Genomic DNA, 25,932 nt, shown 5'->3' with positions numbered 1-25,932 from the left:
CCTACCTTGGCCTTTGCCTAGCAAAAAAATATACAAATCTCCCCACATCCCAAGTTTGACCAACTTTTTTGCTTATAAATGTCTTCTGTATCGAACTGCATTGTAGATTTCATTCTGATTCGAGACTCTGCCTCTATTCTAGAACAATTGTGTACTGTAGATAGAGGTGGTGCTGTCAATGTTCTTTCATTTTTTTGGTAATTTGTTCTTTTTTGGTAATTTGTTCTACGTGTAAGAAGCTTGACTGGCTATGCCGAAGTGTCCAGAGTAGAGTAAAGAGGGCCATATGCATGTCATGTTTGCAGTGTATCCACCCAAGCCAAATTGTACTCCTGAATTGTTTACTTATTCACTGTTTTTCATGTGTCCCTCTGAACCAGGCACTTAATGATTTGCCAAGATCAGTGCTACCTTTATTTACCAATACATCGTCTGTGATAGATCCCAGAGTCCTGCACTTGTCTGGTGAAGCGGGATGCTCGAATCGATGCCCTGTGGCACATGGGTAGGCTGCCAGCCTAGCCGCTGGGACACACTCAACCTCAATGTTGAACCTGAGTGAACCTGTTTTTGTGAGCGTTTTCCTAGTCCTGTTTTGGGGTTGTTCTAGAAGTGAATGCATTCCCCCATGCCCTGTGTTAATGTTTTGCTAGCACACGCCCAATGTTCTAACTGGAATAGGAGTGACATATGCACTCTGGGTAGCCTCCACGCACAGGTGCAATATTGCTTGGAGTCATCACCTTGTGCTGTTCTGGCCACGTGGAGTACAGCTGCTGTAATGCAGTACCAATGGTTCAGTAAATGCAGTGACTAGTGCATTGGAAAGACGAAGGCAGTGATTCAGACTGGATCATGGCCTGGCAGAGTTATTGGAATATACCTTCTCATTTTTAGCGCACCCATGATTTGTTTATGGGCTGGTAGCCGCTTCCACAATTGGCTTTCAGTTGTTGCCAACATTCAGCTCCTCTTGCGTTTCTTAAACACTGAGCCAGTTGCGGATAGTAGTTTAGCTTGGATTCTGTTTCCTGAAAGAGGTTTGTAGGAATGGTGCTGGGCTAGGTGGGGGAGCATAGAGACTCAGAGCTGGGTAGAGAAAGCTTCTGGAGGACAAGGACATGTCCGGTACCACTGGAGCATGAGAATCCAAGATCTAGCGGGAGGTGAGAGGTGTTGGAGCTAACCTAGATTAGGAATAGGGGCAAAGAGGAATGTGTATGTCCAGTGCAGGGGCAGTTTTCTCATGTTTTTCTTCTGCACACAGCATAGGGATTATCTGGTTTCACATGCTCCTGCCATCACTGTGGCTTGTACATGGACCTAAATCTTCTCATATCGCCAACCAGAATTGTTTTACCGCATTTGACCTCCAAGATAATGATTGACTTCGAATTGATTTGCGTTTGAAGTTTTAGTTTGACGCTGCTATTTGAATGTGATGTGTAAAGTGCGCTGTCTGTAAGTTGCCGGGTCCACAGAAATTACCATTGCAAGTCATGATCCTTTTCAAGATCCAGTAGTAGCCTGAACAACTGCAGGATCAACTGATCACTTTGGTTGGGCTCGGCCAGCTGCACAATCCACAGGTCACCTTGCTTGGATTCGGCTAGTTGTAGGGTCCACTAATCACCTTGGTCAGGTTCGACCAGCTTCAGTAGCCATTGATCTCCCTCGTTGGGCTCGACTAGCTCCAGGGTCCACCAGTTACATTGGGTCTGGCTCAGCCAGCTGCAGGTTTCACTGATCACTGTGGCAATCCTCCTTTGTTCGTTCTGAATCTTTTCTGTGGATTATGTATGTTATAACCTGTCACATGGATAATATTGATTGCTGGATGCGGGAGGTGTCGTTCAAAAATTGTCTAATGTTTGGCAGCTTCGTGGGAGATGGAGCTCTAACAGTAGCAGTTGTTAGTCGGAGGTCTGCCGTTTACATCACTTATGCTTACATTGATATAAATGTGCTTACATCGACTTGAATGTGACCAATAAATGTGTGGATTAAGCTGAGCCTTTCAAATGTGTTGAGAATTTTAAATGGGACTTGCCTACATTTTCAAAATGCACCAACACGTTAAACTACAATAACACCTGTTCAATAGTCCATTCAGTGTTGAATTTATTTATTCAAATCAATTTCCTTAGTTTGTTAAAGTGTTCACCACTCTTCTACTCCCCGTTTTCACCATTACCTGTGATAAGTCTCGGGTCTGCACTCTTACCTAAGTTTCCATCTCCCCCAGGTCACTACCACTTCCTATTTTACCCTACTCTCCTCTTCATTCCCAGGCTCTTTCCTTTTCCTCGTTTTTTGTTGGCTTCTTTCTTCCACCTGGTTATGCTATATTCTTCATTACCCTTATGTATCATCCAGCCTTCCCTCTCCTTGTTATTTGCAGATCCATTTTTCTTCAGTCATATCGTGCTGCATCTGATCTCTGTTCCCTGGATCATTTGTAGGCCTGGGTGGTGAACTCCGCTCCAGATAGTGTAGCAGAGTTTTTTCCTCAATCGCGCTTGCCAACGGTAAGTTGGTGAGCGTGAGCTGTCGCTCGCGTAGAATTTCTACTCGACCGGCAGGATGATCAGCACGAATGGCAGTTTGCGCTGCACTTCGCCACTTGTGGAACTCCGCTGCGGAGTTCCGCGTAGCAGAACTCCGCCCAGTGATGTCTCTTTACTCTGGACCCTTGTGATGTTCTTTCCCAGGGACTTTTGTGATGTCCCTTACCGGGGACCCTTGTGGTGGCCATTCCCCTGGACTCCCCCTTCACTCTCTAATACGATTCTAACAATACCTTCACTAGCTCCGTAATACCTCCTCGCTCATATCCACCATGCAGCACAATTCTAGATCAATTCCTGAACCTACATGTTCTGTTAAGCCCGAGCGCCTAGCTAGTAGCAGTTTGTGGGCTTCCCACCTAATGATGGGAAAGGAAACTGCTGTTGTAGGTGTTCAGACCTTTCACGTTTGCGGCTGCCCTGGGGGCAGTGCATTGATTTTATTAGGGTGTACCTGCTTAAAGGTGTGCTATGGTGTAAACCGGGACAGTATGCCCATTACATAGTATGGGCACTGAACTGCACAGACCTGTGCATGCCATGCGGAGCACCCCCCCTCTTCTTGCCTCTTTTCGTTATTTGTACTGAACAGGGTTGATGGTGACCTGTCCCTCTCGTGTTGAGGGAAGCCCTAAAAAGGGCCATGCCTTGGTACCCTTTATATCTTTTTTAATCTTCCTATTTATTTTCTTAAGGTCTGGTAACTTATACTTTTGCCCTTCAGCCTAAAGACATGCCAGCTACTGTTTTCAACACCTAACCTGCATGACTTTAGTCTCTTGGTTAATGAACAGCCATCTTGTGCATGCCTGTGCCATTATAGCCAAAAGATCCTTCTGAAACCATCCGGTTTGTATTATTAAATGTGCTCCATTCCTACTGGATGCTTTGGATTTCGACCCTAAGAAGAGGAGCTAGCTGGGTAGAAGAGGGTTTTGTTCCACTGGGCTCTGTGCTGAGTACTCTTCTGCTATCACCCTCAAGGGCTCCTCCTCGAATGGTGTTTGCAACCACAGGGAAGCTGAAAGTACCTGATTGCGAGAAGGATTTCCCCCATACCAGATGATTTGTTTTAGATCTTCTCTCATTCCAGTAAAGAATATCAAGAACCCATGAGGTGAGGGTTCTATTGGGTTCAAACACTTCCTCACTCTAGAGACTCTGTTGCACCATGATCTATCTCCACTCCGCTGGGCAGAGAGCTCTCAAGTTACAACCTAGGATCAGTTTCTCCTTGGGCAGTCTTTGAGAGCCCATTGCGTGGAGAGGTTGAACCAGTCTCTCTCCATAGGTGTGGGCAAGGGAAACAAAACTCTGGTCCAGACCAGCTACCCAAAGAATAATTTTCACGGTGTGTGTGCAGGGTGAAGGGGGCGTGGCCTTGTTAAGATTACCATTGAATCCCCTGCCCTGCCTAAAGAGCCATAACTGTCCTCCCTCACAGCAATGAGGTGCTCATCTGGCGCCACCATCGGTGTGCTGTGGAGGTTTCCATTCGATGTCAACCGTGCACGTGCAGAGCCTTCACACCTGAGCTGGAAAGCCCTTATGTGCAAAGGTGTTGTGGCTCTTCACCTTGTGGTCGTGTGATGAGGCAGCGTGCTGGTTGGCAGGCCTCCGGATCACCCTGACTCCAGAGACCTGCAGACTGGAGTCAAACTGAGCTTCTCCTGGAGATGGTCTGTGTTGCAGTCCTACCTGCCAGGCAAGCTCGTCTCTCAGTCAGAGAGCCTCATTACAAGAGAGCAACCATTCTAACCCCCATTCAACACATGTTCCGCCCAGAAATGCATGTGGGCAAGAAGAGGTCGCCCGATTCAACAGTTTCAAAAATATAATTTATAAGTAATTTAAAAATGAATAGGAAATTGTTTCAGCATTTTGCTGTATTTCCTTTTTTTCCTGTGTACAGTGCTCTGTGGCCACCCCATCCCCCCCCCCCCCCCCCGAGGCACTAAGTCCGCTATTAAAATAAATAATACTAAAAGAAAAGGTTACATACATAATGCTGTTGACCCCGGAACAAGAAATATAAAATGGATGCACGTATTGCAATATTGGATTGTCATAGGGAAGTGTAAGAATGTGGTATTTTGACACCATTTTTCAGCGCCGCTCTTCACGAGTGTCTTTAAAATAAGGAATATCATTTGGCAAGGTTTAATTCTCAAATTGATAGCTTTTCACTCACCTGTTCCGAATTTGGGGGGCTCGGGGTGAACTTTTAGTTCTGGCGAATTTGTGACATTTAGCACAGACCACCTGAGTCCCTGCTTGTCATTTATTTGTGAGTATCATAGCTGACAAGTTTCCAAGGCCCATCCGTGATGTGCTGCTCCAGTCCAGGGGATTTTTTTCCCTTTGAACTTTGGGACTTCTAGTTTTCATTACTCCAATTATAAAACAGACTAAAAGTCTCAGAATTCAAATGAAAAAATCTGGACTGGGGCAGCACATCATCGCCTACGGACCTGGGAAACTCAGCAGGGATGGAATATCTCTGTCTTCCTGGCTCCAGCCTGGTCACTGAGATCCCAGCTCTGTGGAGCCCGCCGACGAGTCCCTGGGGACCTCGGACCCTCCTCTGCTGTATGTTCTCAAGTGATCCTGCTGAAGGCTGAGTGACATGCAGGCAGTGGCAAGGGTACATTCCAGCTAGCAATGTAGATCCGGGGTTACCAGCGGTTTCTTCATGGACCTAAAGGAATGGCCTTCGACTTCACATAGGTTCAGCATACGTGCCTCGTTAGAACAGCAGATACATAAACAACCCCCCAACTATCTCCTTATCAAGCTTGCCTGCTGCAGAGATCAGTCCGTCTCCAGCCTGCCTCATCGACCGGCTCTGCTAGCTAGACTTCAGTTTCTGCTTCTTCCGGAGCATTGATTTGTGTTATGGATGAATCCGTACACACGGTTTCATGTTTGATCTGTAAAGTCATCCCCCACAGGCCCATCTTGCGCATTCGACAGCTTTGGTTGCACCGTCATACGAGCTCGACTAGCAGAAGGCAGTATCTGTTACCACCACAGCCCTCTCCTCCGGTGCTGTCTTCAGCGTTGGCTCCTCGGTGGCTGCATATAGTGAGCTTTCCCAGGGTTGTGTGTGTTGTCCAAAGTTTATTCGTATTTATCCCTACTCTGCTTTAGTACTCAGCAGACAAATGCTCTCGTATTCCGTCTGCCATCGTCTGAACTACTGCAATACTCAGTCCTCACATGGTCTGTAGTTTTCCATACTTGACTACAGCTGAGCATATAGTAAACTATGCTATGGTGGTACCAGCATTTGTAGACCACTGGTCGACCCACTTGATCCCGGCTGTCCGAACATCCCTGCATTCTTCAAAAACCAGCCCCAAGGATGTGGCGGACCACAAGTAGTGCATAAGTGAACATGTTTGCCCTGCTGCCCCATGTGTACATGAAAGTGCCAATGCAGAGCATTCTCTTGTGAGGTGAGGTAGATCTGGGTTAGAGGTGTGGGAGAGTGCATGCTTCAGAGAGAGACATTTGGTTGGCATTGACGCTATGGTGATTTTCTTTGTGGATGTGCAAGTGGGTTTCATAAAGTTGGTTGGGTTCATGAAGTAACGCCTATGTAGACTTAAGTAGTGATAACCTATTCACACTCGTGGCAGTGATCCCTCCTTGACCAAGGGGCTAATGTTTTTAATTTGGGCAAGTAATGTTACAAGTCCCCCTGATTTAGACTCTTCCTCATTTTGCAAGGACTGTGAGGTGGAATGATTAGATGATGCCGATTTTTCACAAAGTCTTTAAGAGTCTGCCAACAAGCCAGCTTTTCGCCACCATTTCTTCTGAAAAATGCTGACCTCAATTCTGATCATGGCTGCTAGAAGACACGCTGTGATACTGAGAACCTATGTCACTGACCGAGAAATGTATTCTAATGTTCTGTACAGATCTGATCATATAATGCCAGCTTCAAGGTTGCTCCCACACAGTAGAAGGCTGGTAATCATTGGACTTCAGTCATGAGCCCCTCCGGTGAACTCTGATGGTGGCCATCTTTGTAAAGGCTTGGTCCTTGCATTGGAAAGGCCAGTCATCTTTAAGCACCATTGTCACAGTCTGAATGTCACTTGTGGATCCGGACTATACGGGTGACATGCATTTTGACACTGCACCGCCTCTTTGGACCCCTGGTCTGTCCGTCTCAGCTATAAAAATAACATGTTCTCACTAGCCAATAATCTCACCTGTCTTCCAAACCAAACGAGGGTGAGTATGATGTTCCACACGCTGCCAGAAACTGAGACCTTAAGCACTGCTTATGTTTTACAAAGTTCAATACTATCTTGAGGCTGGATTTAATGGTTTGATACTAGTCACCCTACTTGGTGACACTGCACTTGCTCTGCTTGTGAAATAGCTCTTGATTATGGTGTATTTGCTGTAGGTGGCAGGTGTGGACTGCCAATATTTAACTTTGATCTGTTTAAGAATGTGATATCGAGAGAATGTAAACCCTTCGCATGCAAGCACACACGTCCATCTGTCCACCCAACACCCTGCTTCTGGCCCTTCTTTAATTAAGGGCACTGACCATCAGTGCTCGACCTGAGCCACTGAAAGCCAAATGAACGTTTTGCATTGCTTCACAGCAGTGCCAGCAACATTGTGCTTAATACAAAGAGCACAGTTTGTTGGAAAAGGAAACTGATTATGTCTCCCAGAACTTGCACGTCTTAGATACCACCTTGAGCTGGTCCTGCTAGCCATCAGGAACTCCTTACCCCTCTCCTGTGCCTCTGGACCCGCATCATGATCCATTTTTTGTGGTTTCTTGTGTGCTCATTTCTCTCTTTCTTTGTTTCTTTCGGTGTTTCTTTATTTCTTTTTTCTTTCTTGGCTTTGCAGCAATCGCACCAAGTATAGGATTTTGCACACCGCATTTTTGCAGACATTTTGATGAGACTCTTCTGATGACAATTGAAATGTCCAAGTTCCATGCTTGATGTATTAACTTACATATGTGAGGAACAGAGACTTTTGTTCACAGAAACATTTCTGTATTTTGCTTTAAGTCCTTGGCACTTGCTGATGGCTAGTGGTTTAGGTGTAGATACTCTCCTTTTGTTGTCTTTTAAGCGGGAGTACAGTTACTTCCCGCATGTGGTATTAATAATAAATGTCTCTGTAATTATGAGATATTATTAGAGTACAGATGTCACCCTACAGGGTATCCTGGCCCTGCGAGATTGTCTGGTGACCAAAACAAGGCAGTCTTACTGGTGGGTGGGGAAAAGAGTCTTCGGGGATTTTCTGAATGAGAGATGATCATCAGTCAGTCAAACGGAAAGAGAGTCCGAGTTCCAGTGGCTAGGCAGTGAATTATATTTTAGGCAGTGATAGGAGAATACGAGAAAATGAATACAGATTCAGTTCTGGAAAGTATGGCCGGAATTTCTCTTGGAAAAAAGAGGGGGCCTATTTTGCGGAAAGCTCAGTGCACAATGCAGATGGATTTAAATGGATTATGAGCCAGTAGAGGAAGCTACTGGAGGATGGACCAGTAGTTGGAAGTGTGAGAAAAATTAAAGAGGAGTTTAGCAGCAGCTGCAGCGGCATGTTAAATGCGAAGTAAAGGATCTAGGGAACATTCCGGCAGTTTAAGATCTAAGGAATTACAATAATCTAGATTGGATAGAATGACTGATTGTTCAACCAGCTGACATGCAGAGGGAGGTCAAAATTGAATCATTTTTGAAGGAGACGTAAATGAAAGAAAAAACTTTAGGAAAAGGTTTTGTTAATTTAGAAAGTGAGAAAGGCCTAGGTTGCACACTTCTTGGATTGGGTTTGGTGGAACACCAAATTCCAGGAGCCACCAATTTGCATAGGCCAATTTCCTGAGGATCAGAGTGTCTTATCAATGTTAACTTTGAGAGAATTGTTGGCCATCCAGTAATACCTGCAATAAGGTAGCTACAGACGTTCGAAATACCTGGAGAGGAAATGAAATGAGTTCAAAAGAGAAACTGTGTTATCATCTGCAGAGAACATAAATGTAAGACCAAACGAGTGGATCGCAAAGAAATTATGGAGAGAGAGGTTCAAAGAAGGACACTTTTGGCACTTGAGAGGGAACATCCATGAAAGTGGAAGAAAATCGGGGCGGATGAGAAATTGAGTGCAGCCTTTTAAATCTGAGATCCAATCTACAGTGGTATGTTTAATGACGGTTAGGTGAAGACAATCCAGTAAGAGGGTATGTGATACCATGTTAAATGCCGCTCACAGCTCAAGAAGAAGTAGGTCAGCAGAACCACCCCGATCTGTCAGCAGCTGGAAATCTTCAAGGATGGATAAGAGCCCCAACTCATTAATGCTTTATAGGCATCCATTATATTTTGTGATTCAAGGACTGTAGAGGTTTGGTGAGGGCCTTCCTTTTCCATAATTTTAACCATAAGGGTAAGTTGAGTGTTTGATTGGGGGGGGTGTAATTGCTCACAATATTTTAGGATCGTTTGAGGATTTTATCAACAGGAGGACGACCATAGCTTATTTCTGTCTGGGGGGTGGGGGTACTGATCCTTAAGTAGAGGTCCCAGGATCGAGGGAGGCGGACACATACTATGCTCAAGGGTCTTGAAACTGATTTGATACCCAAGGTTTATTTGTTGGTTCTTTCCTCCGAGAGAAAAGGCACATTTGGAAAGCAGAAAATCTGTTCAATAATGTATTAGCTGAAGTGGAAGATATTAGAGCGAATTTTGTCAAACTTGTCTTAAAAATATATATATTCAGTGTAAGTCGCATAAATTGTGTGACTGTATTATGGAGCTAAAGCAACAATCCGGATTAGAAGGAGTTGACTACATTAGAATTTTGGAAGATTCCAATGTCAGGTCCTGGCGGGAGGTGGCGAATCAGAGGGGTGAGTGGTAACTGGAAGGTGAGTGAGTAGTCCGTGATTCTTTCTTAGTATGCCTTTGGGGGCTGCAGTTGCTCAGTTTTGTAAAGGGGTTAGCATAGGTTATTCCTTTTGTCAAAGGAGATGTGGAAGAAGACACCTGTGATTCTGGGCAAATCATGTAATCTGTCCGTGCCTAACAAAAATGAATGTGTCCTTCTGTAATGAAACTGGTGCTCATGTAAAACGCTCTGATATCCGTTTTGGGTCTGGTCTGCGCTATATAAAACTCTATAAAAAAAATGTTTACAACATTTCAAACACCTTAATCCATTAGAGTTGTGGCCACGTCTCCACGAGTCTCCTTTGGACAGCGTCTCCTTTTGGCCATTGCGGCACTTCACTCGGCTGCCCAGCATTTCCGATAGACACCTTCCTAAATTAGATCCCTCAGAAGTGAAACTGAGAGTGAGGATCTTACAGAGGCTCGTCAGTCAAAGGTGTTGTCGAAGAGCTTCTTTGGGAACATTCTGCTGCTTGAGATCTACAAGCCTGCTACTAGGGCATCCCCTGTATCCCCATACTCCATGTTTGCTCTGTAGATCCTCAAAGTTTCTAGTGTGTGCAGGTTACCATTCTGCCACATATGTCCCATTTCCAGTCTGTTTCCTACTTTCTATCGGTTGTTGTTTGGTGAACCAAGAGATCCAACTTTGACCCCTCGATGGCATCCATTAATGGAAGTCCAAAGTAGATTGGAAGGTGGGGGTTGGTCGGCATTACTCGGAGATGGTATGTACACAGGTATGGCAAAGCATATTTTGACTCTTTCCTCTGGACCATCTTCCAGTCCTTAGCAGACTTGGAGTGATAACCTGTATTCTATGCAAGGTTCTACAGCTAAATATAGTCCTCTGAGCATGCACCGGGCCCTTTGACCAGCAGCATACAAGTAACAGACCTCATGACATGCATATATCCCGTTGACTCACTTCTGGAGGTCAGCAATAGTCCTCTGAACATGATATGTACTTTTTGGCCCACAGCCTACATGTTACCGTCTTCAGGGTAATGCTCAGAACCCGCTGTCCCACTTCTAGAAGTAACAGTCCTGTGTGCGTGTAAAGGACTCTTTGACTCAAAGGTACAGGTAAGTAATAGTCATCTGTGCATGCACAGGGCTATTTGGCCACCAGCAAGAGGCAAGTAACAGTCCTCTGGGCATATAAACGACCCTTTGACCCACAGCGGCAGGTTTGTAACAGTCCAATGGGTATGTATGAGCCCATTGACCCGCTTCTGTTGGTAAGTAACAGTGCTCTGGGTATGTAAACGACCCTTTGACTCAAACTTACAGGTAAGTAACAGTCCTCTGCGCATGCACGGAACCCTTTGATCACCAGCAAGCGGCAAGTGACAGTACTCTGGGCATACCTAGGACCCATTGACCAACTTCTATAGGTATAATAGTCCTCTGGGTGTGTTAAGGACCCTTTGTCCCACAGCTACAAGTAAGTAACATCCCTCAGGGCATGCGCAGAACCTGTTGCCCCACTTCTATAAGCATAATAATACTCTGGGCATGTAGTGGACCCTTTGTCCCACAGCTACAGGTAAGCAACAGCCCTCAGGGCATGCACCGAACCCATTGACCCACTTCTGTAGCTAAGCAACAGTCCTCTGTGCATGTTAAGGGCTCTTTGACCCACAGCTACAGGTAAGTAATAGTCCTGTGGGCGCGTTAAGGACTCTTAGTCCCACAGCTACAGGTAACAGTCTTCAGGACATGTGCGGAACCCATTGACCCACTTCTGTAGCTAAGCAACAGTCCTCTGTGCATGTTAAGGACCCTTTGACACACAGCTACAGGTAAGTAATAGTCCTGTGGGCATGTTAAGGGCTCTTAGTCCCACAGCTACAAGTAACAGTTTTCAGGACATGTGCGGAACCCGTTGCCCTACTTCTATAGGTATAATAGTTTTCTGTGCATGTTAAGGACCTTTTGACCCACAGCTACAGGTAAGTAACAGTCCGATGGGCATGCACTGAACCCTTTGACCCACTTCTGCAGGTATAATAGTCCTCTGGACATAGTAAGGACCCTTTGGCCACCAGAAAGAGGCAAGTAACTGTCCTTTGGGCATGCATAGGACCCACTGCCTCACTTCTGTTGGTATAATAGACCTCTGGGCATGTTGATGACCCCTTGTCCCACAGCCCTCAAGTAAACAGTTCTCTGGGCATGTTAAGGACCCTTTAACACACAGCCCGCCCAGTTAACAGTTCTCTGGGCATTTTAAGGACCCTTTAACACACAGCCCGCACAGTAAACAGTTCTCTGGGCATGTTAAGGACCCTTTAACACACAGCCCGCCCAGTATACAGTTCTCTGGGCATGTTAAGGACCCTATAACACACAGCCCGCCCAGTAAACAGTTCTCTGGGCATGTAAAGGAGCCTTTGACCCACACCTGCAGGCAAGTACCTGTCGTTTGTACACGCCCGGGTCCTTCCCTCCCTTGGTGCTCCAAAGCCTGGCATCGCTTCCATCGAACACCGAAATATCCAGTTTAATCCAGAGGCCCAGTCTCAAACTCCAGGCAAGGCGCTCCTTTCTCAGAGCGCCCTCACTTTCTCAGTGAGAGGATTTCCAGCAAGTGAGTGCGTTCCACCCTTGAAGGTTTTGTCCTTGGCCTGCGACCGAGTAGGTTTGTTAAAAACATTTGCATTTGATAATCTGGCGAGCAAACTGTGCTGCTCCTGGTCTCCAGAATCACTGCAGGAAATACTCACGTGGGCTTGAATGCCTCGATTTCATGGAGCGAATACGATGCCTTATTTCTTTATGTCGTGTACAAGTGTAACATGTGAAAATTGATTTATTGTTGATTAATAAAATATACTTACAGATCGTCTTGTATATTATTTATTTTGCACTCCATTTAAGCGCGTCAGGGTAATTTAAATGCTACGGTGTGACTTGCTGCTTGAAGTTCAGTTGTTAGTCGGGAGTAAGTTCGCCTGCTCGCAGACAAAGCTATGAGAATCGAGCGCAGGATTTGCAGTACTTCTGCTGTGTTAGGATGGGGCAAGTGTAATAACCCGCCTGTCTCTGTTTCCCCCCCAGCCCCTGAAGCAGACGCCCTGTGTTGCAGCAGAACTGAACTTGGCGTGTTAGAAGAACAATGAAATAGTGGCGCTGCGTTGGGAACCCAGATCTATAAAGTGAAGAATGCACAGTGAGGAAGAGTTTTATGACGCCGTAACAGGTGAGCAGGACTGGGGAAATAGCAGGTCTTAGACAAAACATTGTGGTTCAAGTAAGGCCCCCACCCCAAGGAATCTGCAGTACCAAATGGACATTTTGCGGCACAAATTAGCATTTTTTGCGGCAATTGTTTTAAAAAAATGTATTTTACCCAAGTTGCTCAGTTTATCAAAGTTTAAAGCCCCCAAATCTTTCTCCTGCCATTAACCTACCTTGTCATCACCGTCGCCAGCCATCCCCACCCCCTCCCCTTGCCATCCCCATCCTCAGCGAGTACCTCCTCTGCCAACACCCTCCTCTGAAGTTCTCGTCTTCTGCCACTACCGTCACGTCATCCCCTTCCATGGCCGTCATTATTATGTCACCACCATCATCACCTACCATGACCCATCCATCCATCCATCCATCCATCCCTCCCTCGCCTCTGCCATCAGGTTACTCCGCTCTGGCCCCGCCTCCCTCTGCTACCACCATCACCCTCCCCTGTGATGTCCCTTCCCTGCCAATGCCTCCCTCTTCAGTCCATGTAATATAACTTTTGAACACCATCTTTCTGCAGTTTGTGGCAGTCTATTTTACACTGCGTGAATATTTTTTTTAAACTGTGGCAGCCTATTTCATATTGTATAATACACTGTTTAATCTCCTGACACACATATATCCAAAGTGCTTTCTGTCACCGGCTGAGTCTTCATAGCACAATAAATACAAGTTACTGTCCCCCAGTGCATCAATCGGGATTCAAATGAGAGACCACCTGGTACACAAATAGAAGTCTGAGCTGATTGCATTAACCAACCCAGCTTTCCTAGCAGAACAATGCATTTTCCAAAGACATCTGCATTCTTTTGCCATTTAGTGTGTGCATTACGGTACCTTTCAGTCACGTGTAGATGGAAGGCCAAGAAAATAGTTCCAGAGTATTTTGTTCGATTTCTCACAGTGACTGACCCTGCCCCCATTGTTCTCAGGATCACAGTCCCATGCTTTTAGGCCCTTTGACCACTGCTTCCAAGTCAGTAAACAAAATAGACATATGTTATGTGTGCATCATAATTAATACTGTACACATAAGAAGAGACTGTTCCTGAATCCTCGCGCTCTGCCCACTGATAATTTAGCAAGGGGGAGCGGAGGGGGTCCATATCTCGCCAGCCAAGCCTGCACCCGTCCCTGCAGGGGGATCCGAGCTCGTCCTACTAAGGAGATCCAGTATGAAAACTTGTGTATACCTCTGCAGCCGTGACACCGAGTCTCCCTGACTGCACCGGCAAAGAACCGAAATGAAACGACTCTATGGCAGGCTCCATAGTCATGCACGGGACCTTTATGAAGTACGTTACTATGGCCAATAGGTGTGCATCACTGGAAAAAGTAAACAACCGGCAAGAAAACAGATCATTGTTTGAAATATTTCGGCCCCCAATAGAAATCAGGGGCATTGTGCACTATGACTGATTTGGTGAACAAATCACGAAATTGTGTAATGTGGGCGGCCAGAGGGGTCCTACTTTATGACGCTTGTGCAAAACACATATCTTATTTTCATACTGTAAGGGGCTTTTGGTTCAGCCTCCCTTCAACCTTTTTCCTTATTTTGCTTAAGAACCATGAGCCATTGGCTTGAGACATTGTCAATCACATCTTGGATGAGCCCACATGAGTATTTTTTGTCCCACCTCTTTTCTTTTGTCTATTTGGGTGTATTTTTTTGCCTCTTTTAAAATTAATGAGAGACTATTTTTCATCTGACAAGTGCCTTCTTTTGTCATATATTAACTCTTCGCCTCATCGATTTTATAAGCAATGCGATGGTTTTGTTTATTTGTATTGGGCTGCAGCATGCAGTCTGTGTGCCTTTTGGCAGTGCTCCAGTTGTGAAGTCAAATCTGTTGATTTGCTAATGCCTGTTAATTCATTTTGTGTTACACATTATCTATTTTTTATATATCGCATGTACTATAAAAAACATGTTTGGTCTTGCTATTTGTTAAAAATCAGTAACTGAAACTACCACCTACTCGTGAGACTGACGGTCCATGATGCACGGGTATGATGTCACTCCTGTAAGAGGAGGACTTTTCAAATGCTGTTTGTGAAATAGCCATGGCTACTCCTTGATTAATTTAAAATGTATGACGTCAGGACATATGATCACCTTGCACTGCTGGTCTCACAGTGGAGGTCTCGTGGCCTTGAACATCCACAGTCCTTCCCCTCGAGAAGTCTCCGAGAGTGGTTAGTGTTGCAGCACCGGTGCAGGCTCCTTATAATTAGGTTGGCAGGACACGCATACAGCCATACTGTGGAAGGTGTTGGTAAACGTCACGCCTGCTAGACAGTGATTGGCCTCCAAAGCCTGGCTCAGGGCTGGAATGTCTGCTGCTGGCGTCGCAGGCACGCCAGGGGGCGCACCACGGGGTTTTGTACTTGACCGTAGCAATATTGCGTTGTAAACACAATTGACTCGCAACACCTGCAAATGAAACAAAAAAATAAACAAAGGTAACTTATTAAGGTAGTAAAAGTCGGTGGTATGCACACACATCGATGTTTCGGCGCACCTCAGTTTTCAGATCAGCGGTGTGTTCAGGAAGGGAATGAACTATCTCCGAGTCTGACGTCGTCACTGCGAGGAGGGGTGGAAGGAGCAGACGTCACATGTGCATCCAGTGAAGTCTGCTCTGCCGTCCGTCGGAGGCACGCGCCGACACGCCATGAAGTGCTGTGTGCGAGAGCCAGCCGCCCTGCGCCGTTGAGGAAAGAAACCGTAAGACATTTTCTGTTTTTAGCTGCTCCTTAGAACACGCGGCCATCGCGCAACGAGGAGGAATTTGTGCAGTGGTCGAAGTGGGAGGGATCTGAGGCGCATGACGTGCCCATACCTTTTTAATTTTTAGAAAAAACAGTTCCCCCACTTTTCGGTCACGACAACCTTCCCGGGACGGTTAAAAGTGTAAGACAGGGAGTCTCCTGTGCTGTGAAACCGAGGGAGTGGCAGACCGCTAAACTAGCCTTCTTGCCAGGGTGCCTTAGTGCCTGAAAGAAATGTAAATGTGCACAACTGGCCAATCTGCAAATGAATGTAAAGGGTGCCTGGAAGCGGTATTGGCTTTAATTGATGGCATCTGTTGAAGCTTCCTGATGACACACGTATTCTTTTTGAGAGGTAAGGGAGCTACCAGCTTAGATGTGAAGACAGTTCTAAAAAACAACTGCACTAAGTACAGTCTGGAAAAAAATCTACATTTTGTAAACACTTTTATCTTCATGCTTTTTGCACGTTCTGTAGCCGCCTATTATATACTATGTGTAATGCAGCTATATAATAATGACTTGCGTGTTCACAGTGCTTCCTGTCAGACTGGGGGACCTCTTAGCACTAAACATACACTAGTCACTGTTCTCCACTGCCCCAACCAGGATTACATTCGGTCTCTCTCTGGCGCAGTGCATTAACTAATAGAGAGGTTTCATAATGTACAATAGTGCAGTTACCACAAGGTGAAAGACCGAAAAAGGTACAAAATAGTGCAGCAAAGTCCATTCGCTCACTCACCCTGACATCTTGCACACAGCATCACAGTTCCTATACTTTTTTTAATGCACTTCGGCCGCAAATTTTGTGGGAGTATCGCAAAATCTCTAAAAATAAAAATTGGGAGAGGGGGGGGGGGGGGTTGTGTTTACTAGAATCTGTCATTGAAGGAGTGGCAAATGGTAAACATAGGCCAAAGTTGTAAGGGAGCAGGGGCTCGGAGGCCAAAAGACACGTGCCAGAACCGAAGTCTGTTGTTCCGTATGATAACTGAGGCCTGCAGACAGATTCACTAGAAGTCGTGCCTGAGCACAGGACTATAAGAAGGCCCACTGGAATTATGGAATTCAGTGGTGGCGGTATTTTCTGCATAATAATGGAATTTTGTGCATTTGCTACATAAGCCATCATCTGTTGAGTAATTTTGCAAAGTTGCACACAACGTTTTTTTTTTCTAGCTCAAACGGATTATAATGACTAAAAATGCAGCCACACGTTTTTACGCATTTGAAGACCCTTTGCAAAGGTCATTCTTCTACTGCATATTGCTGTTTGGATGTAAACTGGTACTAGTGAGTTGAAACCTTTTCCCGCCAGTGTTAATATGTGTAAAAATGCAAAATACTGAAGTAATACTGTTACTTAATATGCTGCATCATGTAGTATAAATTGCCTTTTTTTGGCACATAATTTAGACAACGCTGCCGCATAATTTGGTCCTCCCGTATTGCATAATTCCTGTGGCTCTGCCTAGAAGGCAGAATGTTCACTGGGGAAAATTGACCAGCAGTCTTGCCTGTAAGGTAGTATGGTCACAGAGCAAGGTTAGCATTCACCAGAGCAAAAGCCTAAAATGCAGCATTTTTCTGCGGGACTGGAGACCACCAGTCATGGCTGTAAAGGTGTATGGTCACGGAGGTGAGAAAAGAATGAAATATATACACTCCGGGCTATAAAGCAACAGAACTCAAGGCTGTAGGGGGGGCGAGAACTACGAGTCAGACACACATTAAGCAGAACTCAAGTCTATATAAGCCAGGTCCCTAGAATTGTTCATTTATGTAGTCGCTGTGTTTTCTGCATAAAACTGCATAATTCCAACTGTTTAAAAAAATCTGAGTATTGCTGAAACATATAAAAAGTGTCGCACTTTGTGCCGCTATTATGTTGACCCTTTGCAAAGAGTAATGGATTATTTTTTAGCTGATGTTTGCCGTATTTAGGTGTGAGAGTGATACTAATGAGGTGCAACTTTTGCCCAGATAGTATTTATGTATCGTACAGTGACAAAATATCGAAATACAGCCACAGAATGTGCCACATTTGTTGCATATTTTGCCTTTTCCTCCCACATAAATTAGAGAACCCCACTGCATAATCTGGTGTTCCATTCAAGCATAATTCCAATGGCCCTGCCTATGGGTGAGCGTAGTCACTGAGGACCAGAGACCGATTCACCAGAATCCATGGCTTTAATGAAGCCTGGCCACCAAGTGCTGGAGAATCATTAAACAGAACCCAGCGCTTGATGGGTGCATGGTATCAGGAGCTAGAGATTAAATACCGGACGTCTGGATTGAAAGGGAGTGTGGACAGAGACAAACTCATTCATCTAGCCTCAGGTTGTAAGAAAGCGCTGTCACTGGGGCAGGAGACACATTGAGCAACCCTCAGGGCTGTAAAAAGCCAGACATAGGACGTTGTTCATACATTGACCAGATCACATGGCTGTGAAGTCGTATAACCAGTGAGGCCAGAGAATCATTCACCAAAGCCCAGATGTGTAAACCGAGGGGATCATTGAGGGCCACAGGTATGTTGGTCAGACCTCCGGCTGCAAGAGTGCACCACGGAGGACCAGAGCTTCGTTCACTAGCGCTCCGGGGCAGCAAGGGAGCGTGTTCAATGACTCCCGAAGACCCATTCAGCTAAACCCATGGGTAGAAGGCAGTATGCTCAATGAGAGCTACAGGTGCATTCAACAGACGTCTGGCTGTAAGACCGCATGGGCCACAGATACAGCTTCACGACCATGAGGCCTTATGGATGCATTGTTACAGAGTACTGAAACACATTCAGCAGAGTTCAACATGGTACTGAGTCAGAGATGCATTCACCAGAGCTCGAGGCTGTTTGAGTACATGGTTACAGAGGGCTGGAAATATATTCACAAATCACAGAACTTTAAGGGTGCGTTGAACAGCGGTCCGATACAGGAATTCACCGATCAGGTTCCGGACTGGAGTGAGGTTTCTGTCTTGATTTAAATGTTTTAATAAACAATGGAGGGAGTGAAGATGTAGTGTCCATGCAGGGCACTGGAGGTGGAGACGTCATCCTCAAAAGACTTGTACAAAACACTAGGATCCACTTTGAAACGGGTGTCTTTCTAAAAAGAGGTTCTCACTGGTTTGTGTCTTTCCTACATTAATTGGAAGCACACAGTGTTTGCTTAAATACCCCTCACACCTACGACTACGCGGGAGCACTGATATTAAGTACTATGTGTGGTGTAGGGTAAGGGAAAAAGAAGGGTCAAAGGTGAGTAAAAAGGTGTGTTTTTAAAAAGGGCCTGGCTCTTGTGGACTAAACTTTAATTTTCCCTTGAGCTGGCACTATTAAAAGAAAGTGTGTCGGAGGTATCCCGTGTTAATGTGCGGACCCTCCTGTCTGTCAACATGTTTTGAAGCGCAAGGCTTCTTCTTCAGGACAGAAAGCTGATCCCTTGTGATCTCACTACTCTTATCGAGGTAATGTCGATAAGGTCAGGGTAAATGTCCAGTGATATCAATATATACAAGTGTTATTATGTAAAAGCAAAGAATCATGCACAACATACGATACCCATTAGGTATTCCCTATGTTAATCATTCTACGGAGCCGCAAGGTGGTGTTACTTCGGCCAGGCAGTGTCTAGCAGTCAACTGGGACGATAGACACCCTTCCCACCCGTTCAGAGGCTCATGGGGCATTGTCTCCTACTAAACTAAATTAACATAGGGAATACCTAATGGGTATCGTATGTTGTGCATGATTCTTTGCTTTTACATAATAACACTTGTAAATATTTATATCACTGGACATTTACCCTGACCGTATCGACATTAAATCATGCACAGTGCACAAGGCTGTAAATGAGATTGGTACAGAGGGCCAGACTTGCATTCTACACTGCCCAGGGCTTTACGGTTGCATGTTTACAGTGTGCTGAAAGCACACTTACGGATCTCACGTCTGTAAGAAAGCATCGTTAGTGAGAGCTGGAGAGGGCTGTAGGGGAGCATGACACAGATGGTGCAAAACAAATTCACTAGCACTCAAGGCTTGTTCAGAGCGCAGAAAACACATTTACCCAAACTCCGGGTTGAATGGAGAATGGTCACTAAAAGCTAGAGCTGCATTCACCGAACTCAGGGATGTACTGGTGCATGGTCGGACAATGCTGAGCTCACTAGAGCTCAGTGCTGCAAGGGTGCAAGTATAAAGGGCTGTAAACTCATTCACTAAAGCTCAGGAATGTAAGGGAGCAAGGTGACGAAAAGCTAGAGATGCATTCACCAGAGCTTAACTGGTGCATGGTCACGCAGAACTAAAACACATTCATCAGTCCTCAGCACATTATGGGTGTAGATCAAGAGGGCCAGGGACATATTCACAGTCATCATGGTCCCTGAAAGGCACACGGGCGTCATCCCTGTAAGGTCAGCAGAGCTCAGGTCTGTAAGCGATCATGGCCACCAAGGCTGGCGACACATTCACTACATGCCAAGGCTGCGGGCACAGAGCAGGTACACATTCTTCAGAATCTAGAGCAATAAGACAGCATGGTCACTGGGGGCCGATGCAGAGAGGTGTAGCATGCAGGGTGGTAAGAATCTGTGATGAAGTTCGGAGACAACAGGGGCTATCCCTTCATTTTATATGGTCCTGTATCCGCTCTCCTCTTTGGCACTGAACATTGAATGCATGTTGTAGATTTTCAGAGTGATGCCAGTGTTCAAAGTGCCCCTCTGCACCGGCATTTATACTCAGAAGTGGCAACTTTTTTTTCCCACTTAAGTGTTTTGTAGGTTTGTTCCTTTGCAGATTTTTGATTTAGCCCTTATTCTTATGGATCACAGCTGGGCCAATCATTGTTTAATTATACCTGATGAACTGAGGCTCAAATTGATAGTTATAAAGCATGGACATGCAGACAGATTTAAAGTGCGCGGTCCCTTATATCCTGGCGAGGTTACAAACGCAGCGCCTGTTGTGCTGTAGAATGAAACCCAGTATTGTGTAAATGAAGGTGGGGGAAAGCTACTAATCCCTGCAGGGTGACTGTAGTACTATAGGGCCGTTTGCCAATACAACAGGACAGTCCTGTAAGTTGTGCGGGTGGCGAACATTGCATTTTGTTTCTTTCTGACCGGCTACGTTTAGGAAGGTACATTTACAACCCTCATAGAATCCAGACTTGGTTACTCTTTTGTTTTTGGGAGCACAACTCTGACCAATGTACGCATGCCAAAGGAGGAGTCCGGCCAGTCCAAAGACCACCTGGCTGGAAACATGCCATCTAAAATGAGGTGCTAGGTACTTTTAACAGTGACTCTGGATGTTAGCCCACACTGGATCATTTTATCCGCACAAGTTGTTTTGAGATAGTTGGACCACGTAGTAATAGCTTTGCTCAGTTTCCATACATCTGCCCTATTTAGCAGTCTGTTGTCTTTCACTGTGGACTTAGTAAAGTTGTGTTTGCAGAGCGTACGGAGCTCTCTTACCTGGGATACAGGCCCTATAAGTGTGAGATGCAGATGTGGGTTGTATGCCACCTCAAGGTAGACGATACAGTGTGTGGTTGTGTGTGTTGTTGGCACTCTAATCTTATGTGGTCGGACACACCCAGGTCTGGCATTGTAGGCTGACAATATTGAACATACCATTGGAATCCAGCCAGAGGCATTGTTGACTCTAGGTTACAGTCGGTGTTTGTGTGTGACTGCAGTTCGGTGATACAATGCTTTCCCAAGGAGAACTCGTGCCTTTTATTTGATGCTTACATGTGTCTGCCCACTCGAACCGAAGTTCTAGCCCTTTCCCAGGTGATGCATGTAAATAGAGAATTAAATGTTGGGCAAATGGTGACCATGGTATTAGTTTGACCATCATAAGTGGGAATAGTGTCAATGCCATGCAGTGTCTCCTGGCAGGCCTTGTGTAACCAGGCGAGAGATCGCAAAATTTCGTTGTTTGCTGAAGGTGCTTAAAGAGATAAAGGTAGCAAGGAGGAGTGGGAACTGTTCTCTTCTGGGTTTACCGGGAGATATTCGGGCAAAGAATCCTGCCTCTTCCCGGGAGTGTGGGCAGAAGGGTCTTGTCTCTAGGCGAAGCTCATCCCAGAGTTTTGGCACCCCATCTCAGAAGTGTTTGCCTCCTGCTATTTACTCACCTGGAGCAGGTGTGGCAGGAAGGTGAAAGTTGGTTGGAGACTTGCTGGAAGGATAAGTAGTCCCTTTCACTCTGAAGGTTTTGGAGATTTGTGCCAGACAGAAATTTTTGAGGCTGGAAATTTGAAACTTGATTCCTGTTGTAGTACACAGCCACTGGATGTGTCTTAGAATGAGGCAATCGTTTGGGGGCTGAGGGGAGGTTGTTAGAGGGGGCAGTACTCGTTTTTGAACGATAGCAGTCAGTTGGCAGGCTGAATTTTGCATTCTTCAAAGGTGGATGCGGTGCCTTTCTGAAAGTTTGCATATCAGGCACATGTGTATTAAAGGTAAGAAATTTAACATAGAATTTAACACAAAACCTCATACCATTAAGCTGACACCGTCCAGTCCGTCCCACTGTTAGGTCGAGACCTCTGGCCACAGCTGGTGAGTCAGTGAGGTGCCATTGATACATCTGTACTTTGTGTTAAGAGTGGAAAGTTAGGCCAAGGGTTTTACACGTTTTGGAATTGTGACATGTAAATGTTACAAAGCTTGGGTTAGACTTGTTGCGCCACTGATGAACGGAGAAGGTGTAAAGTAGAAGGTTCCCAGCTCGCTACTCTGCTGTGTCCACGAAGCAGTGAAAACTAGTGAAGAGAGTGTGCGGATACCCTTGTGGCCATAGTCGGGTAGTCCAACAGAATACTTCGGTCGACAGTGCCACATACTAAGAATTGTCTTCTCACATGAGTATAAAGAGTTCCTCCTTTGAGAGCCCCTACCAGACTAGGACGAAGACTGTTTGGCCTCTGTTTTCAGGTTGATGTCCCTCTTGAAAGTGATCACAGATGTTATTTAAGTCAAAAGTCTTAAAGTTTGAGACCACTGTTTCTAGAATTTTTGCCATCGAAGGGAGTCCATCGATTATTAGTTCTTGAAAAATAAAGGATTGTGGTTTTTTTTCTTGTGGGGACGGAGAAGGGACAGTTCCTCTGGGTACAGATGAGTTAGCGATATGGGAAACTGGCTAGGCCAGTAGATATTGGCACATCTTGGGCAAACAGTGGAGAAATAGGATAATCTGGGAAGAGCAATTCCATCTGACTAAGGGTTTAGTCTATTCTTTAGTGGTGAGCTCAAAAAAGGAAACACTGAAAGGAAAGAGTCCGGAATGATGCATTTTGTGGAAAGGATTTACACGTTGATGAATATTTCGACTCAAATTTTATCTGGGAGGAGATTAAGATAGGTTGAGCTTTGCTTTTTTCCCACCATCCATTATTTATTTTTAACCATGAAAAAGGTAGCAATTGTGAATTGTTCTGTGAAGCTATTTGAAACAACAATATCTTTTTGTGGTCTGGCTTGACAGCGCAGTGATCACCGGACAATATTGTGAGAATCACCAGAGGAGAGGCTTTGGCTCCGCCCATTTAGGAGTCTGGAGTACTTGTTTTGATTGGCAGACATTGTGTCCTGCCACAAGAAAGTGCTTACACTCCACACAGCTGTGTCCATTTTGTTTATTTATCCAGCTGCCTGACCTTGATCTTTAATGGATGCATAAACATGCCATTGTAATGTTATTAAAGTGTATTCAATAACTAGGTAATTTATGGTGTCTTTCTCTGGTCGCAGCACAGATGGGAGGAGCAAGCTATTAACTTACCTGGATTTTTCGGTCTGGCTTGACAGTGCTTTCTTAAACCAGAGCTATTGACATTGCCAATGCATGTTTCAGATCTAAAGTGTCTGTAACTTGGTCCTTGATCTCCAATACCCATGCCTTTGAACCAATACTACTTGCTTCTTATGTATATTGTTTGGTGTCCCAGCCCCCACCCACCCATGGTGGCACATGCCTCATGCATGCCAGAATATGTTGGCGTCTAAAGCTGTATGTTTTAGAAAAAACTAGGACTAATAGACAATGTCTGTCTTCTTCCCTTGAGAGGGACCTCTTTAGCCCAACCTTCTTATTTTACCACTTCTCCCTCTTTCTGCCTCTCATGGTGAGGATATCGCAGTGACCACCTTCACCTCAAGAGATGGACACTGGGGTTCTCCTCTTGTACTGTGGCTTTTGGCTTACCATGACTTGCAGCCAGCTGCCTCTCCTGCACCACTGCCAATCTGCCCCAGTTCCAGGAAGCTGGGGAGGCTGCTGAAGGTGGTAATCCCATACCTTTAACTGTAGGCATGCTACCCTTAATTTGAAGTGCCTCGCTTGAGGGAACAGACCTCTTGCTGTCATGCTGTCGAGGGACGCTCTGGTGGTATTGACAGAATATGGCTATATGCTTATTTGTAAATTATAGACTCTGCTGCTGTGATGCTTTTTGTGTCTGCTTACTTGGACACGTCTCCTAGTTCATCTGGCAACTTGCGTGATTCATAATTATAACAGTCTTCGCGTGAATCTGTGGCAGATCCGCCGCTGCACAGCTCTGAGATTCCCATTCAGTCACTTCTCATTTTCCATGACTGATATTCTCGAGAGCTGTAATTTTCAGCTCTGCATTCGTAAATGACTAGTCGGATGTGGTATGTCAGGCTGCAATTCATTCCAGAGGGTTGCTGTGTTGCCTGGTTGTTCGCTGGGAACCGGTACGTCTTGATTTGCAAGTTCCTCTTGTGATGTCATGAACCGCAGGCTCACCTTGGCATTGGCAGGAGGCTCTATAATTTTATTCCCACATCTGTGGCAGCTCGTGCCACTTTCAGGATGTCCTCCCGCCTGCGCTCCTCTCTGCTGCTATCCTGTTATGTGCTGTGGTTCTCATTGGAAGCTCTTCTAAGTGGTGTTGAGAACGTTCCTGTGAGTATTGTTTTAAGATGGCTCCTCCTATTTGGTCTAGCTATTCCTAAATGCAAACTATTTGGTGTGATAGCTCGAGGTCGGCACGTAGAGGTAAAACCACTTAGCATAGACTTGTATTGCTTGCTCTACCTTGACCAACCTCCTTGAACTTGGCCATTCAACTTGAAGACGTTGGGTGGAAGACTAGATCATGAACCCTCCATATTCCATCAGACACACTGCAAGCTTCACCCTTTCGCTGTTTGTCTGGTTCTTTAAAATACATTACAGCGATATAATAACCTTTCTTGCTGCACAGAGGAGAGTGTATAATGAATTATGTCATGAGGCAGAGATACCATCTGTGAAAGGTGATCAGGTTTCTGCAACCATAATTAGTGTCCCCAGGCACTGTCTGCTGTGGTTATACATGATGGTTGTTAATCAATTCCTTTTGGTAATTTGCACTTCTCACTTGTTGTGGCAAGGAGGTTTGTGAATTCCTAGCACGCCTCATGTCACAGATTATACAGCTTGCCTGATTTCACTGACTAAATTCGTATTTTGTGGTCACATTTATATAGATTTTATACCCCTAACGAGACCGCAAAACACTCCGATTTGCATTGGTGCCCGGATATTGTTTGGCTGGGAGGGTGTTGGGTGTAGAATGGCCTCTGTGAGAAATGTTTGTTGAGGTGCGCAAGCTTCAGTGACATGCTCCAACCATGGTATGGCAAGTTTTGTAGCGCTTTAGCATGTAGGATTGTGGAGAAGGTAGACCTAGACGCAGCTGCACATATATACTTAATAATTTATTTGCGTAGCTCATACCCTGAATACAGTGTTATTTGTGTTGAAAATAGACATATTTTAATGCTTTCCGGATCTGGGTGTCACTTCTCCTTATTGACATAAATGTATTAGGATAATTCATAGACCTTTTCATTCCCATGATTGAATACTTTGCACACTAATTCATTTGTATTGCTGCGTGTACTTTGGTGTGAGTTGACAAGTGTCACATTAAATATGCTGCTTGAACAACACAGGTATTGAAAACTGTGATTATCCTTCAGCTCTATTAACTGTGTTCTGTGATGACCAATCAGTGGAAGGCGACTTCTGGTAACCAATAAAGCAGCATTGGCAATGCCAATAGGTCTGGCTTAACAAGAATGTTGTATGGCAATGTAAGCATTACAAGTAAATAACAGGTGAATTAATATTTATTTGTGTGGAAGCAAAGAACTGTAGAATAATATTGGTGTAGGTTAAAAGGTCAGCTGACTGTTGCACTGTCAACCCAGACCTAAAAATCCATGTAGGTTAATGACTACACGCTTCCATCTGCACTTCTGCCAGAGGAGGGGGGAAAAAAACGATCTTGTTCTCTAAGACATTTTAATATCGTTACAATGTCGTGTGTGCCCCTGAAAGTTAAAGCTCAGGCAGC

General features: G+C 45.2%; 1 protein-coding gene across 8 annotated transcripts in view; it reads left to right on the top strand.

Annotated features, from left to right (window-relative positions):
• The window catches only part of OSBPL2 (oxysterol binding protein like 2), a 391,960-nt gene that overhangs the window by 122,822 nt on the left and 243,206 nt on the right, over positions 1-25,932 (top strand). For 6 of the 8 annotated variants that reach the window (XM_085619766.1, XM_085619768.1, XM_085619763.1 and 3 more), the window contains exon 2: positions 12,578-12,719. In XM_085619766.1, coding sequence (XP_085475892.1) covers positions 12,683-12,719 — 37 coding nt within the window. In that variant the 5' untranslated portion in view covers positions 12,578-12,682. Of the gene's footprint in view, positions 1-12,577; positions 12,720-15,351; positions 15,489-24,382; positions 24,495-25,932 lie in introns of those variants that run through there. The other 2 variants (XM_085619770.1, XM_085619769.1) reach the window with 2 other exon arrangements.

This window comes from Triturus cristatus, chromosome 7 (assembly GCF_964204655.1).
Source record: "Triturus cristatus chromosome 7, aTriCri1.1, whole genome shotgun sequence".
In the NCBI taxonomy this organism is placed as follows: Eukaryota; Metazoa; Chordata; class Amphibia; order Caudata; family Salamandridae; genus Triturus; species Triturus cristatus.
This window is presented reverse-complemented; position numbering and strand designations above follow the sequence as displayed.